Source organism: Anarhichas minor, unplaced genomic scaffold (assembly GCF_050575085.1).
Source record: "Anarhichas minor isolate MPS153535 unplaced genomic scaffold, ASM5057508v1 ptg000025l, whole genome shotgun sequence".
Lineage (NCBI taxonomy): Eukaryota > Metazoa > Chordata > Actinopteri > Perciformes > Anarhichadidae > Anarhichas > Anarhichas minor.
Genome location: NW_027466471.1, coordinates 4,453,673 through 4,468,569, shown reverse-complemented (window position 1 = coordinate 4,468,569; position 14,897 = coordinate 4,453,673). Strand labels below are relative to the sequence as shown.

Below are 14,897 nucleotides of genomic sequence, written 5' to 3'. Positions count from 1 at the left end.
AGTAAATGTAGAATCATACTAATTAAAAAGTAAAGAAACAATGGGTTTCGAGCGCAGTGGTGCCGTTGTTGCGTTCTGTGTGTTTTTTTTAATTAAACTGTCGTTTTTGTCATGAGTACTTTGACACAGAATGTGAATAGACATCAAGGCATCAACCAAACAGACGAATTCAAAACTTACGTTATAGTGTTCAACAACACGGGGGCTCTGAAGTCTGAACCGAGACGACAAACTTTATTACTCCTTTCAACCTCGACAAAGGCAGCACAGACCCACTCCTTCTGTTCTTAATTTCCACAATAAAAGCCCTTGACATATACACTGTTTACCAGAGGGAACTCATATTCACTCGGAGCATTTCACAAAAAAAACCTGCTAAACGGTAGCTCAGGCTATACTACATTTGACCTCAGAGAGTCTGCCAGACGCTGTGGGTCAATAGGATCCTGGTACGCTGCGTGAATCTATTTGAACTTTTTGTAAAAAAAAGTGCAGCAGCTTTCACAAATTCGTACCACTGCTGTTATGAATAGTTTTGATGCATAATATTCGCATCGAGCATTTTCGTGTCGTTTTTTCGTTGCCTAATGTGGTTTGTCGTCCTCTGCAGGTAAGTGGTTTGTGAGCACGGGAAAAGACAATCTGCTCAACGCATGGAGAACCCCGTATGGAGCCAGCATATTCCAGGTAAGTGTGTGGAGGAATGTACCGCAAGAATATGAATAAACGCCAGATACAGCGCAGTCTAAATGTACTCTTTACACAAACAACATTGCGGAACTGGATGGAGAAATGAGTCATCACCTGTCTGCGCATGACTCAATGTACTTACTCAAAAAGCCCAGAGAGGGCAGAAGGCCATGTGGGCCTTCGTCCCTCTCTGGGCTTTTTTCCCCCCCATAGTACTCAAGTGCACTTTTCACATGTTCTCGCCTCTTTTGTTCCCCTCAACAGTCGAAGGAGTCGTCCTCCGTGCTGAGCTGCGACATCTCCATAGACGACAAGTACATTGTGACGGGCTCGGGAGATAAGAAGGCGACCGTCTATGAGGTCAACTACTAGGAGGTGGAGGCCACGCTTTCCAGCCGGGCGTCCCCACCGCCTGTGTACAGTTTTTAACGTGTATGAAACGGATTTGAGTGGAACCAACCAAACCAAACTTGATTCTTTCTTGGACCTTTCTAGCTGGTCGTGGATCAAAACAAACAGCAGAACCAAGCACAGAGATTTTTTTTTTCCTACTGAGTGGCTTTCTTTGTTGTCGGGAGGATGAGTGAATGTCCGTGTGCACTGAGTCTGGAGAGGCTGCTGTTATTACCGCGTTACACTTTCAGCTGTTGTTAAAAGTGTAACATTCCTTTACAACCTTTCGGCCTGTTTTTTTTTTTTTTTTGCATGGACAAGCAGCTACGTCGTTCACATGCTTGCCTTTGTGCTCGGCACGAACCTGCCGGCTTTTTACAAAGAATCGAGGCCAGACCAAGACACCAGAATTGTTTCTTTTAGAATTTGGCACATCATGAAGACAATTAATTAAAAATCGCAACACTTGAAAGGGTTACTGTGAGGTCAATGTAAATATCACACTGGGGAAATTTCCCTGCAAAACCTTGAACATCCTTGTTCCACATCCTGATATACTGACCCTCATTTATGTAGATGCACTTAACACGTATTTATTTATTCCAAAAGAGCTTCCTGTGGGTACATGCATTTTTTGATTGTTTTGTTTGCACAGCTTTTATTAATGTGAGATCTAAATTTAGTGTTGTAATTCTTTTCAACACATTCTGATTTCCAACTTGTCAAATACCGACGCTTGGTCAGTGGCCCTGGGCTTCTAACTATGACGCTCTACGCACAGTTTAATATTGAATCCCACTGCTCTTCTTGGCAAGACCCGCCGATTTATGCTAAACTAATCTGACCAGCTGCTGGCTGCAGCTAAGTATGTACCGTTCTCACATGAACTGTTCCTTGAAATGCAGCTTTTGTCGATTAACTTTTGATATTTATTTCCATCAATGTTTTTATTTATTTTCCCTCATGTGTGTGTGTGTGTGTGTGTGTGTGTGTGTGTGTGTGTGTGTGTGTGTGTGTGTGTGTGTGTGTGTGTGTGTGTGTGTGTGTGTGTGTGTGTGTGTGTGTGTGTGTGTGTGTGTGTGTGTGTGTGTGTGTGTGTGTGTGTGTGTGTGTGTGTGTGTGTGTGTGTGGACCGTGTGGGCTTTGAACAAACCCACTAACAAGATTGCCCTCAGAGCCCTCGCTCACTACTGCGTGACCTTTGCTCTTGGTTCTGCCCCCTCAGTTGAGACTCCTCCGGACGCTCGCTGGATTCTCTGTGTGACAGATTTCAGTGAAACTTGTATTGGTGTTTGGAGGTCAACCAGCCCTCCATTTCCTGCCTGGATTTGTTTTTTTGTTCGGACACAGAAAAAAAAAGTGTTCATCGACACGCTCTCTTGGATTTATTTCTGTTGGCTTGTAGAAACAACACAGTGCCTTTATGCTGCTACGCTTCTGACTCGTCCCCGCTGAGTGTTCAACTGCACCGAGAGGAAAGGTGATGGATGAACTAAGGATGGATTTTATTAACAAAAAAATATAAAATCAGTCATGAGCAAATGAACACGGTAACCCAGGTGGTCCAGTCCAGTTTGTATCAATTGTCTGTCGTCCACTCTGAAGTAATCAGGACCAAACTCCTGTCGCACGTGAAATACACTTATCATGGCAGCTGCTGCTTCAGTCCGATTGTTTGAAGCACAGGTGCCAGTAAACGGAAGCTTTTGAAGCAACGATACCCTCTACTTTACTTTTTCTTTCTGCTTCCAAGCTTCGTTCTTGTTCTCGTTGTACATCGCAAAACACAGCGCATCAGTAGTCGGCGGCGGCGATGCGATTCCCTGCTAAATCCTGGGGTCTAACACAGGGGGTCTCCACATTTTATTTTTCCTCTGAGAGTTAATTAGACAAAATGAAAGTGGCCGGGAGCTACTCATAGTTGTACATCGCCAATAGCAGACATCATTTCTGTCTTACTCTTATGGTCCTTAAATAACGTTTCAGCTACCGCAGTCATAAGCGAATGGCTTTTTGTGTGTCGTTAGGATGTGCGCAACTAAACGAAGCCTCTGTTGCCGCGCCGCGTAGGCCTTATTAGTCGGTTTGGTAAACAGAAACTGTTCTGTCTTTTAAGCATTCTCGTTTTCAGCTCCTTCACATTCTCTGTTCGTAGACAGCTAGCAGCCGGTCCCGTGTTAAGTTGCTGTGGACTTTGGTAAAGCGGCGCTCAACACTTGCTCTGTTAATGAGACACACACACTTCATTCACATTCGAGAAAAATAAACATTTTATAATTTTAGATAAATAGATTATTTGCATTTTTTTGGCCTGGTTTTGTTGTCTGAGCCCATTGTCAAATTTGGTGTGCTCTTGCTAGTCTGCGTCACTGCGGTGTAACTTGTTTAATTTGAAGCTAATTGGCAAATATTAATTTTGTGTCAAAAGGGAGCGGGATGTCTGTGAATTCAATCGGAGGAAATGTAAACGGGTTTAACAAGTTTTGAATGTAAAAAAACATTTCCAACCTGCAAATCAAGAAGGAAAAGACGCCAGCAGTGAACAGAGAGGTTTCCAGATCGTGTTGATAGTAGTTTTACCTCTCTGCTGTTCTTTTTTTAAACTGATGAAGAGCGCAGTGCTCATACCTAGAATTATGACAACCACCTGTCTGAGTATTTTACTATAAGCTCTTAATAGATAGATATAGATATTAAAATTGGAAAAATACCAGTTTCAGATCACGCCCTTATTCAGTTAAATGCCAAGGAGAAGCCTATTTAAAGATAACGTCTTTACAATATTCATATTTTTTGTGTGTGTGGCAGACAGATCTGTATTTGAGTAGAAGAAACTACTGATTATAACCGCACTGGTGTGAATGCAAAAGGGGCCTTTTTTTGCAGCAAAGCCAACTGTTAAGAGAAAAAGTCCAATGTGTTTGATACCTGGGGGACCCTATGTAAGATATTACACTGTACTGTCTGATGTATTTGTAATTTATTTGACATTGTACATTTTGAAGGACTGTCCATGATGTTGGTTTGTTTTTTCACAGTGTTCGCCTTATTCTGTGCTTTCAAATTAAAATGACGATTCGTTGCTCAGCTGCGTTTTTCTGCCCTTGAATAAATCATACAATCTGTACTGAAGAACTGCTGTGCAACCTACGCCCTCATTAATAGTGGGGAAAAAATACAAAGCACACTTTGGTTGTACGTACACTGTATGTCAAGAGTCAAACCTCGATGGCTCATTCGATTGCTGCGAGTTAGCTGGTTGACATGACCTGATACAGACATGATGTCACGTGCACTACTGATGTGTAGCGCATTTAGCTTGACTGAACTCATGAAGGTGTTCTACATTGACTGTAAACATGTTAAAATTTGAGTGTCCAGTGCAAAGAAACTTCCTGTTGCTCATTTTTGTCTTTCCTCTTCAATACAAAATGCCTTTGTGCTCTTTCTTTTCTAGTCTGTGGTTGATTTTATTAAATTGTTGTGTGGAGCATTTTGTCTTGAGACTTTCTGAGAAGTTCTGCAACAATGATTCTTTGTCCAGAAGGAAAATACTTCCAGTGGTGGAAGAAGTACTCAGATTTACTTCAGTAAAAATAATAATGGCACATGGTATAAATACTTTAACAGTAAAATTCATTCAAAATGTTACTTAGATAAAGTACAAAAGTATTAGCATCAAAATATACTTAAAGTGCTCCTAATGCAGAATGGCCTATTTCAGAATCATATATATATATATATATATAAATATATATTCTTAAATTGAATTATAATGATTGAGGCATCAAAGGTTAAACTTCCTCTGTGGTGTTACAGTGCGCATCAAAGAAGGATTTTCTCTATCTTTGAAGAATATCCTCGGCATTTGGTCGTATGCCAGTAATGAAAAGTGGATTGCAGGTGTGATGGACTTATGACACAAGTTAACCTTCAGTCAGTAAGAGCAGATTCCTACCTTCCTGCAAAAAAAGTATTAAATGTTCAAAGCACAACACTTAACTTGTCTACTGGTTTCCACATATTTCATTCCTCAATTCACACATTTGTGCATAGCAACTTTTTACTGGACTCATTAACAACCTGCCTCTTTCCTGTGCATGCCCAGGGCATTAATATTCTAATGCTTTCCTTGACAATCTAATACAACTACCGCACAATTACACTGACTACAGCCTGCTGGCTGCCAGCCACAGCAGACATTTCCTTTTTGCATTAAAGGTTGCAAACTTTCTGCCCTTGAAAGAAACTTGCAGCTCTGTCTTGTGGCAAAACAACCAGAGCAAGAGCTTTTACCTCAGTTTTCCCTTTCGATTTGATTACTTTTCAGCTGTGGACTTACCACTAAAGCTACTGACACATCTTTCTGTCCTAACCTTTAAACTCCTAAACCTGCCTCTGAATCCTTGCTCCGCATGAACAGAAAGCAGATGCTTCAATGTAACGCATTCACTTTATGTCTCCTTATGTTATTAACTATAGCCATATTGGGTTCTTCGGCCTGTCCCCATAGGAGAACCACTTTTGGTTGGTAGAACTTTTTATAAAGGCTCTACTTTGAACCCTTTCAGGGGGTACTACCTAGAACCCAACATAAAGAGTTGTACCTAGAACCACGTGAAAGGTTCCACCCAGAACCCTCTTTGGAGGTCCTATCCAGAGTCCTTCCTCCTAAGAATGCTAGCGAGAACCCGCCTTGGGGGTTCTACTGACAATCTTTTTATATTCCAAACATTTAATCTAGAACCCACCCAGGGGGGTTCTACCAAGATCCCCTTAATATTCCAAGGGTTTGATCTAAACCACCAGGCGGTTCCACAAAGACTCTTCTTATATTCCAAGGGTCTCATCTAGAACTACTCTGGGTTTTTTTTTATTTTCCAAGGCTTTCATCTAGAATCTAACCCAGGGTGCATACTCTTCCTTTTTTTTTATCACCAACAGCGTTTCATATTCCAGGGCCAGGTCTTATTTGGTGACACAAAAATCATGGTTCACAATCACAGTTTTTTGGGTTTTTTGGGTGTTCTCTTTTAACACTCAAGCTTTCAACAACCCATGAATAACTCCTTCTTCTAAAAAGGTTTCTTTTAAAAAAGGGGTTCATAATTAAACCCATAGTCTTTCTAGCACCCTTGAAAACCCTTTATTCTAAAAAGGGTTCTTCAGAAGGGTTCTTCAGAAGCAAATGGTCCTGTGCAGAACCTCAGCCCCTCAGGAAGAACCCGTTTGGAACCTGTATTTCTAAAAGTGTTCTCTTCCTCGTTATCTCTTTGTCTACATTCAATATAAACTATCACAAACCTGTATTAGAAGGATATGATCAACACTAATATCATTATAATTATAATTAATCATCTATGTCCTCTTTAAAGTATAGTGTGATAAACTTAATTTTTCCAAAAAAAAGCCTCTCGTAGCATACTCCACGTCCATATTAAGTGAGCTGAGAAACGAGGGTTTCAAGGGTTTCAGTGTGGCATTTTAGTGCAAGCTGACGGGTCAATGCAGTCTCTGTCTAACCTCCCATTGTGAACGTGCTGCGTTCACGCGGAGCACAGCGCTGGACTGCTGAAGTGGATTAAGTGATGTAAGTGAGGTCTGTGGAGGAGGACGCTCCACCATTACAGTGAATGATACTCCTGTTACAACTCTCCAACCGGCACTTCAAACAACCAAAAGTGGGAGAGAAGGAGGAAAGGTGGGGATGCAACGTGGGAATAAGCCAACCCTACTTCAACATTTTATATCGAGAGCACTTGCTGCTTGCAAATTGCCCACTTTCCTGACAGACATAGAAGTTGGATTAAACAAACAGGCCACACAATAGCCAGCTGGCTTTAGAATGTGTTGCATTGCTTTGCCGGTGGATTTGGCTAGCAACGCTGCAAATATAGAATTTACCTTCTCACAGAGACGACTCACTTGGATGTTAAAAGTATGTATGTTTCAGACCACCGCTGTCCAAAAACCTTCATGACCACGTTAGCGACCTCACAGTGTGCTGGCATAATGTTTGCAAAGTGCCACTTTACAGAACCATTACAATACTCCACCAAACTTCAGAGCACTGTGAGAATCGCTCTTCATGAATTCACTCTCAGAGCTCTGACAGCACACTTTGGAGTCTCCTGAAGAGAATTGTAGTTGCAACAGAGTTAATATTTACTGCTGTTCTGAGTGTTCAGAACAAAAGCACTGAACAAAGAGTCCACAGTCATGTAGCCTTGATCAGCAGGCTTCATCCTCTGGGAATCATGAATGTCTGTACAACAAGTCAAGGCATCCATCAGTTGTTGAGATATTACAGTCTGGACCACAGTGGTGGACCAACACATTCTTATTCCCAACTCGTCGCATACTGTCATGGCGTCCCTTTCTAACGCACTGGGTAGCCCCACGTACAGTCGCAGTAAAGATGTAGTTAACCTAGTGAATTCACTAAAGCACTTGCTTAGGTTTCGGCAACTAAACCTCTTAGAATTAGGAAAAACATGGTAGGGCCTAAAATAAGTATGTAAACTTAGTTTTAGGCAACGAAACTTAAATTAAAGAAAAACATCAGGGCTGGGTTAAAATAAGTACATGAACTTCGGTTTTAGACCATAAAGCCACTTGGTAGGGTTTAGGAAAAACATTGTGGTTGGGCTTAAAATAACAATGTGAGCTAGGTAAAATATAAACTAAGTAAACGTAGAACAACTTAACATAACCACAGAAAACGCATCATTAATATTACTAACGTAACTTCAAAATATCTCAACACCGGTCTCCTCCTCTTCCTCCCTGTGTGTGTGATGGTTTTTGTACAACGTCATCACATTGCCAAAGCATTGTCTCTGAGCGTCTATAATGAGGTGGATGGGTTTACACTGTAATTTCTCGAAAGCCAAATGCGTCTCACCGACGCTTAAAGGGTGCCCTCCGCATCGACATCAGACTCTGTGTGAATGAGGACGGGCTGGATGGACCAACCGACTGCCAGACAGGTGCTATAGCTAAAAACAAAACCCATGAAGATCCCCCACACTGCAAAACTTTATTTGCAAATGTGCCAAGACAACACAGAATAATTTCATTGAAACCAAAGTTTGCAAATGGACCAAATGCAGTGCCAGTTGATTTTATCAATAAACCACAAGTTACAGCAGCATTCAACATAAACCGTGTCAAATGCTGATTCTGTGCCAGTTTATGCCCAATCTAAACAAATGTGGGTAGAATTGCTACATAAGCAGAGCTTTCTTGCCCTCCGAGGACTGATTAAAGCGCTTTCTAAAAGTGCTCTTTCTCCTGGCACACTACCAGTCATGGTTGCTAGGAGATTTTTGTATTTTGTATTTTTTTTACAAAACTTCAACATCTGATCATAGGAATGGGAAGGTTGGTGAATAACACCATTCTTTTCCTGTAGCTACTGCGCTTTGATCATAAATAACCTCCACTGAACATCATTGGTCATTCTTTTGATGGGATACACAAAACCCGAGGAGACAGCGGTAGATGTGCTGCTGAGTATCGTTACTCTTTTATTCCCTTTAGAAGACACATTCTGCACAAGAGGGACAAAGGGACCAGAAATGCCAGGATTTTTTTTCACTTAAATAATGAACGTAGATGAATCGCTATAACATCTGACCGTCGGTAACGGGTAGCTTTTATACTCCCTTAGTACACTGCAGGCAACTGAAAAATGTATGCCAAGTACAAGGCATTGCCTTAACCCAGGATCAGAGAAACTAATAAAATAATAGGAATCGAAGGCTAATATTCACCCACGTGATTTTTTTTTTTCACACAGAGGAGCAGCAAAACAATAACTCAACGTGGCAATTTTATAGCACGCCATTAGAATCAAAAGTTTTGCCACCGCTCAAGCATTTCTGCCCACCTTTTCACATTAGTGGAACAAAAGTTCACGAAATAAAAGTTAATTTCTGTCCGTCCCTGCCCCCAGCAATAATATAAATGAAAATAAAAAATGATGCTCCGTGTGCTGCAAAAAAAGTGTCTTGCCACGGTGGGAGGATGAGACCTATGAAAGGGAATTCATGTGAATAGAGATTTGTTCCTTTGGTGCAGGCCAGGGACAGTTTACGCTGTGTTCAGGGTGTACTTCAGCATGCTTTTGATGGGATTATATCACAGCTATAAGACTCACAGTATTCTCTTTTTTACGGCCTTGAATTGCATCTGAACTCACACAACTCCTTGTCGTGTCTGGCTTACTGATACCTCCTCCAATTTCTCACCTTGCCAGTCCCATCATATCTGTGAGAGAGAGATTGGACGATGTATAGGAAGAAGCACTATCAGTTTATGTGATGGAGCAAATTCGACGGTGATCCTGTATTGAGATGAAAGAGGAGCTCTGTACTTTTGAGCGATTCAAAGGGGCATTTCTCACAACAACCAGGACTGCTAACAATTCCCTGGCTTATTACAAGCTGGACTAATGATTCATTCATGTCCCCGCCGTCTTAACGAGGTTGTGCCCATTAGTGGGTGGGAGGGGGGAGGGGGTTACACTCTGCTGTGCTTTGACATCCTACATTCAAGGCTGTGTCACACATTAATGACTTCTTTGAACTGTGAAACGAGCATCATTATGTCTTTTTTTTAAAAAGGGAAGGGTGAGAGATTTCACCTCAGCTTGTATAAAGAGAAGGGGGGAATCGGTCACTGTGTAGTGTGTATGTATGCGTGAGTGACTGAGTGACACTTGAGCGTTGGCTTACATTGCAACCTGTTTCTGAGGGAAAGGATGGGGGAAGCAGCTTTTCTGTCCACGGTTCAACCCAAACAGCAACTAACGCTGTTTAAACAGGTTTCAGTTAGTAAAGTTAAACCTACAGTAAAACTTGTGCATTGTCTCTCTAAATTGGGTTAAAGGGCAACTTTATTGATTATATCTTGCAATCAAGCAGTCGGGGGACTTGTGAGAGGCTTAGATTTCCTGACTTTTAGTCAGTAGCTTGGGTCAAGCTCCAAGAAAAGCTGCATCCTACATTTCCCATAATGCAAGTGGGCAGCGTCAATCATCAGACCCTTCCTTCCTGGTAAATGTCTTTCAGACTCCAAATAGAACAGGAGTAAAACCGACATTAAACCCTTTTTCTGTAGTCAATTGACTGGTACAACAGAAAATGGTTGTGGTGGCGGGCGTGGGTGGGCTCAGCTGTGGAGGGGACGGAGTGTGGGAGTGGTTCAGGGAATGGTGCCGGGAAGAGACTTAATTAGGCGCAGCTGAAACGGATCCTGATTGTCTCACTCTCGGCTGTATTTAATCACCAGTAGGGACGGAGACGAGAGGGACAGCTCGGGACGAGCGACAGTGGTACAGCAGGACGGGAGATCACTGCAAACTCCCGCGGCGTGTGCTCGGAGGCAAGGCAGCAGAGCACACGGCCAAGCCCAGTCAGATTATATGACAATAAAGAACATTTGAAACCGTCACTCAACTGTGTGCTGGCGTCATTGTGCTCACAAGACCTGTGACCCTGAACCCTGGCAGAGGATCACCTGGCAGTTCATTCCAGCGGCCCGGGAGACAGTGGCCGCCCGCTGGCGCCAGCCCGGCCGACACCGGCACCTCGGAGGAGGCTGCCTCCGCAGCTGCTGGCGCGGCCCCCACTGGCTCCGCGGTCGGTCCCCTTCCTCCCCTCTCACGAGGCACCGACCTCCTCAACTGCCGGCACTCTTCCCAGCCCACAGGGGGTCCCTCAAGCGCCAGGGCTGGAGTGTTGGAGGTGTGGGCAGCCCGGTCACTTCCGGAGGGAATGTCCGCTGATGGAGGTGGGCCAGGTGATTCGGGTTGCCGGCCCTCCAACATCCTCCCCCGGTACCAGGGGCGACGTACCGCGTTCCGGTAAGGATTCAGGGGGGTGTACATCAGGCAATGGTGGATTCTGGCTGTACACAGTCTATGATTCACCAGAGCCTGGTTCGGCCCGGGGCATTGGTGGAGGCATTGTGGGTGAAAATTAAGTGTGTGCATGGGGATGTTCACGAATATCCTGTGGTGTCAGTAGAAATTAGATACATGGGGAAAAAACATAGTCTGAAGGTGGCGGTTAGCTCCCGCCTTACGCACCCCCTAATCTTGGGAACAGATTGGCCAGGGTTTAATAAATTAATGGGGCCGGGTGCGGGGGTGCGTTCACGACAGACAGGGTCATGCGGTATGTGTGCTGTGCTCAGCGGTGACGCGAGGTTGTCCGACGCTGCAGACGGGGAGGGGGAACCGGCGGAGCCTCCCATGGAGACTCCACCGGGTCCCGAAATACACTCCATGGAAGATTTTCCACATGAGCAGTCTCGGGATGATACTCTACGCTCAGCCTTTGACCAAGTGATACGCATTGATGGTCAGCTGGTGCGCCCTGACGCAGCGCAGTCATATCCGCACTTTTCATTGATTAGGGACAGGTTGTATAGAGCGAGTCGTGACACTCAGTCAGGTCAGGAAAACACCCAGTTGCTGGTACCGAAAAGCCGTCGGGAAAGTATTTTCCAGGCGGCTCACTATAACCCGATGGCTGGCCACATGGGATATGAAAAAACACTAGACCGGATAATGACCCGATTTTATTGGCCAGGTATCCAGGGTGATGTGCGCCGATGGTGTGCATCCTGCCCGGAGTGTCAATTGGTAAATCAACCGGCCATTCCGAGGGCGCCTTTATGTCCTCTGCCATTAATGGAGGTCCCATTCGAGCGAATCGGCATGGACCTCATCGGGCCATTTCACCGGAGTGCACGTGGATATCGCTTTGTGTTAGTCCTAGTGGATTACGCAACACGATATTCCGAGGCAGTGCCATTGCGCAACATTTCTGCAAAGAGTGTCGCGCAAGCTCTGTTTCAGGTCATCTCCCGAGTCGGAATCCCGAAAGAGATTCTGACTGACCAGGGCACCTCGTTCATGTCACGCACACTGAGAGAACTTTACGGATTACTGGGCATTAAATCTATTCGGACCAGTGTTTACCACCCACAGACCGACGGTCTGGTGGAGCGTCTGAATACAACTTTAAAGTCCATGATCCGTAAATTTATTAACGACGATGTACGTAATTAGAATAAATGGCTTGATCCTCTGTTGTTTGCAGTGCGGGAGGTTCCCCAGGCCTCCACGGGATTTTCTCCCTTCGAATTACTGTTTGGCAGGACACCACGGGGGGTGCTCGACCTGATTAAAGAAAACTGGGCGGAAGGTCCGAGCACCGGGAAAAATGAGATCCAATACGTCCTGGACCTGCGAGCAAAACTCCACACACTGGGCCGGATGTCACGTGAGAATTTGCTCCAGGCCCAGGAACGTCAACAACGGCTGTACAACAGAGGGGCCAGGCTGAGACAATTCACACCGGGAGAAAAGGTACTTGTATTGCTTCCTTCTTCCAGCTCTAAACTCCTCGCCAAGTGGCAAGGGCCCTTTGTGGTCACACGGCGAGTGGGGGATATCGACTATGAGGTGGTGTGTTCTGACAGGGGTGGAGCTACACAGATCTACCACCTCAACCTCCTGAAAGCATGGAGAGAGGCGGAGTCTGTTTCTCTGATGTCCACGGTATCCGAGAGAGAGGAGCTGGGGCCTGAGGTGTCGAAATCCACTAATCCCACCTCGCTCCTTTGTGAAGCCCATCTCTCCGAGACCCAGAGAACAGACATTGCCCAGTTGCAAAAGCAGTTTGCTGACGTGTTCTCCCTCCGGCCAGGACGCACAAACCTCATAGAGCACCAAATTGAGACTCCCACGGGCGTGACGGTGAGGTTACGACCCTACAGGTTACCTGAACACAAAAGAAAAGTGGTTCAGAAGGAATTGGCGGCTATGCTGGAGATGGGGGTAATAGAAGAGTCCAACAGTGCCTGGTGTAGCCCCATTGTTCTTGTAGTCAAGAAGGACGGGTCTATACGGTTCTGTGTGGACTATCGCAGGGTGAATGATGTGTCACGATTCTATGCGTACCCAATGCCCCGAGTCGACGACCTCCTGGACCGACTGGGAACTGCACGTTTCTTTACGACACTGGATTTGACCAAGGGCTACTGGCAGATTCCTCTGTCGCCAGAGTCCAAGGAAAAATCGGCCTTCTCCACTCCGTTTGGTTTGTATCAATTTACCACACTTCCTTTTGGGCTGTTCGGGGCCCCAGCCACGTTCCAACACCTCATGGACCGGGTGCTGCGTCCACATGCTGCATATGCTGCCGCCTATTTGGATGATGTGATCATCCACAGCACCACCTGGGCGGAGCATGTGCAGCGGGTGGCCGCGGTGCTGGAGTCCCTGAGGCACAAAACTGCTGCTATCGCAGCCTGCCTGCGGCCCAAGACCAAAAAAGAGGTGAGGGGTTTTTGGGGCTGGCGGGCTATTACAGGCGGTTCATCCCGGACTTTGCAGAGCTGACGAGCCCCTTGACCAACCTGACCCGGAAAGGTGCCTCAGATCCGGTCCAGTGGTCGGAGCAGTGCCGGTTGGCGTTTGAGAGGGTGAAACAGGCTCTCTGTGGGGAACCACTCCTTCATACTCCTAACTTCTCTCTCCCTTTTACTCTGCAGACTGACGCGTCGAACAGAGGGCTGGGGGCCGTTTTGTCCCAGCAGGTACAAAACGGGTTGACCGCCCCGTACTGTATATCAGCCGGAAGCTTTCCGAGAGGGAGGCCAGGTACAGTACGGTGGAGGAGTAGTGCCTGGCCATCCGGTGGGCGGTCGTGTGCTCGGAGGCAAGGCAGGAGAGCACACGGCCAAGGCCAGTCAGATTATATGACAATAAAGAACATTTGAAACCGTCACTCAACTGTGTGCTGGCGTCATTGTGCTCACAAGACCCACCGGGTAGCAGGGAACCTGTTACAATGGTTTATTGTTGTTCGTTGTTATGGTGACAACACGTGTCAGTGGGGCCGTAAAGTGTGACGGATGACTGGCTAGTTAGCTAGGTAGCTTGTCCTTCCCCAGAGCAGAGGGGAGTGAGGCCGGGTGACCAAGCCGCTGTTTAGCTAATTTTCTGTAACAGGTGTAGCATTAAAGCATGGTGGAGTTAGCAAGCTAGCTAACAAGCCAGCTGTCTGCTAGTCGGCTAGCTAGCAAGCTTGCTTGCTAATTCCACCATATTTCAATACTACACCGGTTACAGAAAATTAGCCGAACAATGCACTTTCCTAACCTTCTGATGACTACAGCCCCCTAGCCCTATTTTTAGCCCTCTGCGCGAAAATTGCATACCCATACGCAAGAGAGTCCTCAGCTCTAACTACAAGGTCTATTTTAATAATTTTGATGCTAGAATACTGGTAACACTTGTGAGATGTGTTGAATTGTGTAAATATGTTGTATATGTTACTGGTTAATATAGTTAAATAAGACATTACACAGCTGAAATTGAAAATATTCAGCTTCGCCTGGAAATTGTTAGGTTCATGGAACCTCTAGACTGTGTGGAAACCGCATGTAATCCAGCCTCTTACATATAGAGAACCGGTTTCAATTATAAACAAAGCATTTAATACCTCTCATGCTAAAACAATTGCATAGTGGAGTACATCATTTACAGTTACACCGAATATGACCTGCTCACCCCAAAAGTCGTTACCACCCACCCAGTGGTACAGGAGCAAGAGGCCGGAATTTCTTTCTCTCCCGCCTTACATAGTTCAAAAAACATCCCATAATGTCCGTAGTTCCTATTGGCTAAATCCAGCTGGCTCCTCCTCCTCGCAGGACCCTCGCACGGGTATGACCTGTAATTGCCTGTCTAGAAATCTATCTGTCCCTTACTCCCAACATACTATTCTTTACAGTTT

The 14,897-nt window shown here is 45.2% G+C and overlaps 1 protein-coding gene across 19 annotated transcripts in view; it reads left to right on the top strand.

The window, feature by feature from the left end:
- The window catches only part of LOC142957620 (transducin-like enhancer protein 4), a 37,204-nt gene extending 35,362 nt beyond the window's left edge, over positions 1 to 1,842 (top strand). For all 19 annotated transcript variants that reach the window (XM_076099556.1, XM_076099563.1, XM_076099562.1 and 16 more), the window contains 2 exons: positions 611 to 687; positions 955 to 1,842. In XM_076099556.1, the coding sequence (XP_075955671.1) occupies positions 611 to 687; positions 955 to 1,062 (185 nt within the window). In that variant the 3' untranslated portion in view covers positions 1,063 to 1,842. The remainder of the gene's footprint in view (positions 1 to 610; positions 688 to 954) is intronic.
- Positions 1,843 to 14,897: the final 13,055 nt, after the last annotated feature.